The 3,174-nt window shown below is 38.7% G+C and overlaps 1 protein-coding gene across 1 annotated transcript; it reads right to left on the bottom strand.

Moving 5' to 3' along the window:
* Positions 1-2,225: 2,225 nt before the first annotated feature.
* Positions 2,226-2,738, bottom strand: LOC131876102 (uncharacterized). Its single transcript, XM_059220889.1, has one exon. The coding sequence runs from the start codon at positions 2,736-2,738 to the stop codon at positions 2,226-2,228; it is 513 nt and encodes a 170-aa protein (XP_059076872.1).
* Between the last annotated feature and the right edge of the window lie 436 nt (positions 2,739-3,174).

Below are 3,174 nucleotides of genomic sequence, written 5' to 3'. Positions count from 1 at the left end.
AGAATTTGGAAAGCTCACCGTGCACATTTTATACTGATGTAATCCTCCTTATGGCTGCTATACTGCAATAACTGTGATGATTGTGTTGTCACAGGCCTTTGTCATGTTATAAACTCTTGAAATAGTCACTATCATGGTGGTTGCGACTTAAAATTTACACAGTCAGACCTGTCTCTTGTGAATAATATGACTGTTTGAAACAAGATAGGCATTATCCTTACTTACCAATCAATGTACTAATGTTCATTACTCAGTACTTTCAATAAGCTCATTGTCTGGAATCTTTGCACTTATGGCTGACTGTGATGTGAATAGATTCTGTGAGATAGTCATCATGCTTTAATCTGTGCTCTTTGCCTTTCTTTGCTCGTAAATGTTGTTGTAGATCCACTAATGATACTCTTTATCTGAAAAAGTAACCATTCTCTCCTTATGAGGGCTTTAGGATTTCGCTCTTCCAGATCTCTGTGTTCTTGAAAAGACAGTGAATACTCCCTATCTAGCTGATCCTTCCAAATATTATCCTTCATGCACTGTTAAAATAGAAAACTTCTATCCTTTGCAGCTTGTATTTACATTTTTTACTGCAAACAAGATGAATAGACTGATCTCCATGTTACTTGATCTTTGGGCCTGAGATATATTGACTTTGACACCTACCCTAGGACAGGGTCAAATGGATCTGCACCAACATCTCTTATCCTTAATATGTTAGCTTCAAAGAAAGCACGGTATTATCTAATGCATGATCGCTTCTATATTTTACCTCAAACCTGCTTGAATGCATTAGCGTCTGTGTGTCTTCAATATGGACTGATACAAGCTTTTCTTGAAAATACTCATCACTGCTTTCATTCAAAGTAGTTATATTGAACAGATACTACTGCTTTGCAATAGTGTAAGAATCAATTCACTATCATGAATGATGATTGTCTGATTAATACGATTATAGGCATGCTGGGCTCAACCCTTGTGGGAGCCCATTTCACCCCACATGCTGAAAATGAACATAATCAGATCTGTAGCTGCGCATGAGGCAAACATGTTAGAAATTATATGCCTATGTGTGATGATTTTCTTGATTTCTTCTAATTTGATATTTCCCTTCTGAGATTCTTCTGTGATGCTGATTATATGCATCTGATGTAATTAAGATTTACATATACATGCATGCGTTAGTATACATGTTAGGAATGTAATCAGCCATTGCTTAGAACAAAATGTTCTAACTCATTGTATATTTAACTCTTTTGCGGATACCAGAAGACAGACACAGACAAGGACGTAGCAGCAATACAAAGGCAATCATCGAGACTACTCAAACCGTACCAGTCATTCAAGCAATGACTGGTTCCACGCTCAACATGCTCTCTTTTATTTTATACTCATGTATACATGCCTATGTACCTCTTTCTTGCACCAGTTGTGTATAGCTAGTCTCATGGCTCTTTGTGTGAGACGCATGTGTTTGAAAATCAATAAAAATACTTCCTTTTTAGATTAGATGTCTCCCTCTTTTGCTGCTATGAACTAGAAGCATTGAAATGTAATCTTTAGCGCACTCTTCCTTAGTGCAGTTGGAATGCAATATAGCAGAAGTAATATGTTCTTTGTTATATTTTTGTTATAAACAAGCATAACCTAACCTATTTTTCAGCTAGAAGCGAAATATAGGTAACATTTTTGGCGACATTTGTTGTATGTTTGTCTGCTAAACATCTTGACTAGCTGCCTTAGAATATTCATTGGGCACAGAGTCACTGAAAACTGCTTTGAAAACTAAAAAAAACATGTTGACAGCACTACAAAAACTTTCCTTTTCCAAACCTGTCCTAACCTATTGAGTATAGGTGTGTGGTTTATGGCAGTGAGCTTGACACCTTATTGTCATGAATCCTACATGTGTAATTGATAGATTAGGACAGGGCAGCAACAAAGAACCTCTTGGAAAAAACACCTAGAAAACTGCTGAGAGCATTAATGTTTTGTGATGCAGACATGCATGATGTGTGACAGTGACTCCTTGATTCACTCTTTCATATGATGTGTGCCTACTTTACAGAACCGTAGCACCTTACAGCAGTTACCATCGCAAAACACAAACAACTAACAACTAACTACGCACCAAGTGCTTAGGGAAAGAAAAACAATAACTAATCTATTGTGCAACAACACTTATTAGCACCAAAAGCCTACTCTAGTATATATAGGTTATTGATCATACCTCAAAAGCAATACTTGAGGTGAATCCCATTGACTGGGATTGGCTTCAGATTGTCATCTAGCTTAGAGAGATGGAAAGCGTTGTGTTGTTTACATTTAGAAATGATGTAAGGCCCACTCCAGAATGCATCGAATTTGGAATGCTTTCCAGACTTGCTTTTGAGAGTGTCCCATTTCAGCACTATGTCTCCTTCCTGGAAATTTCTTGGAGACACTCTTTTGTCAAAAGATCTCTTCATCTGAGCTTGATGCTGCTCTATCTTGCTCATAGCATCATTCCTAGTTTCTTCTAGCTCAAACAACTGAGCTAATCTCACCGTTAAAGGGCCTTCTTCTAGTGTGTCCAACTGATTGGCCAAATCAAGTGTTGGAAGCTCAAATGAGATAGTAAGCCTTGCTTTCCTACCATACACCAGCATGAAAGGTGACTGTCCCGTGGACCTTTTCGGAGTGATCCTATCAGCCCATAAGGCTGACTTCAGTTGCATATGCCAAATCTGTTGGTTACCTTCCATGATCTTCTTTATGATCCTGATCAGATTTTTATTAGTTGACTCCGCCTGGCCATTGCCTTGCAGATAGTAGTTGGAGGATGTATTCAAGTAGATCCTTTCTTGATAGCCCAATCAGATATTTTAAGACCAACAGAAGCGAGGCCATTGTCTGAAATGATGGACTCAAGAACTCCAAATCTGGCAATCAGATCTTCGTAAAAATTTAGAACAGCAAACTCATTTGCCTCCTTGAGTGCCACTGCTTCAGTCCATTTGGTGAAATAGTCTGTCGTTGTAAGTACCCACTGATGGCTAGCACTGGATGAAGGGTTTATCACCCCAATAAAGTCCAAACCCCACTTCATGAAGGGTTGTTCCACCTGGATCAGCTGCAAAGGTAAAGCTGCCAACCTCTCTTTGCCGACAAACAAGGCACATTCTTTGCACTTCCTGACCC

Source organism: Cryptomeria japonica, chromosome 5, assembly GCF_030272615.1.
Source record: "Cryptomeria japonica chromosome 5, Sugi_1.0, whole genome shotgun sequence".
In the NCBI taxonomy this organism is placed as follows: domain Eukaryota; kingdom Viridiplantae; phylum Streptophyta; class Pinopsida; order Cupressales; family Cupressaceae; genus Cryptomeria; species Cryptomeria japonica.
This window is presented reverse-complemented; position numbering and strand designations above follow the sequence as displayed.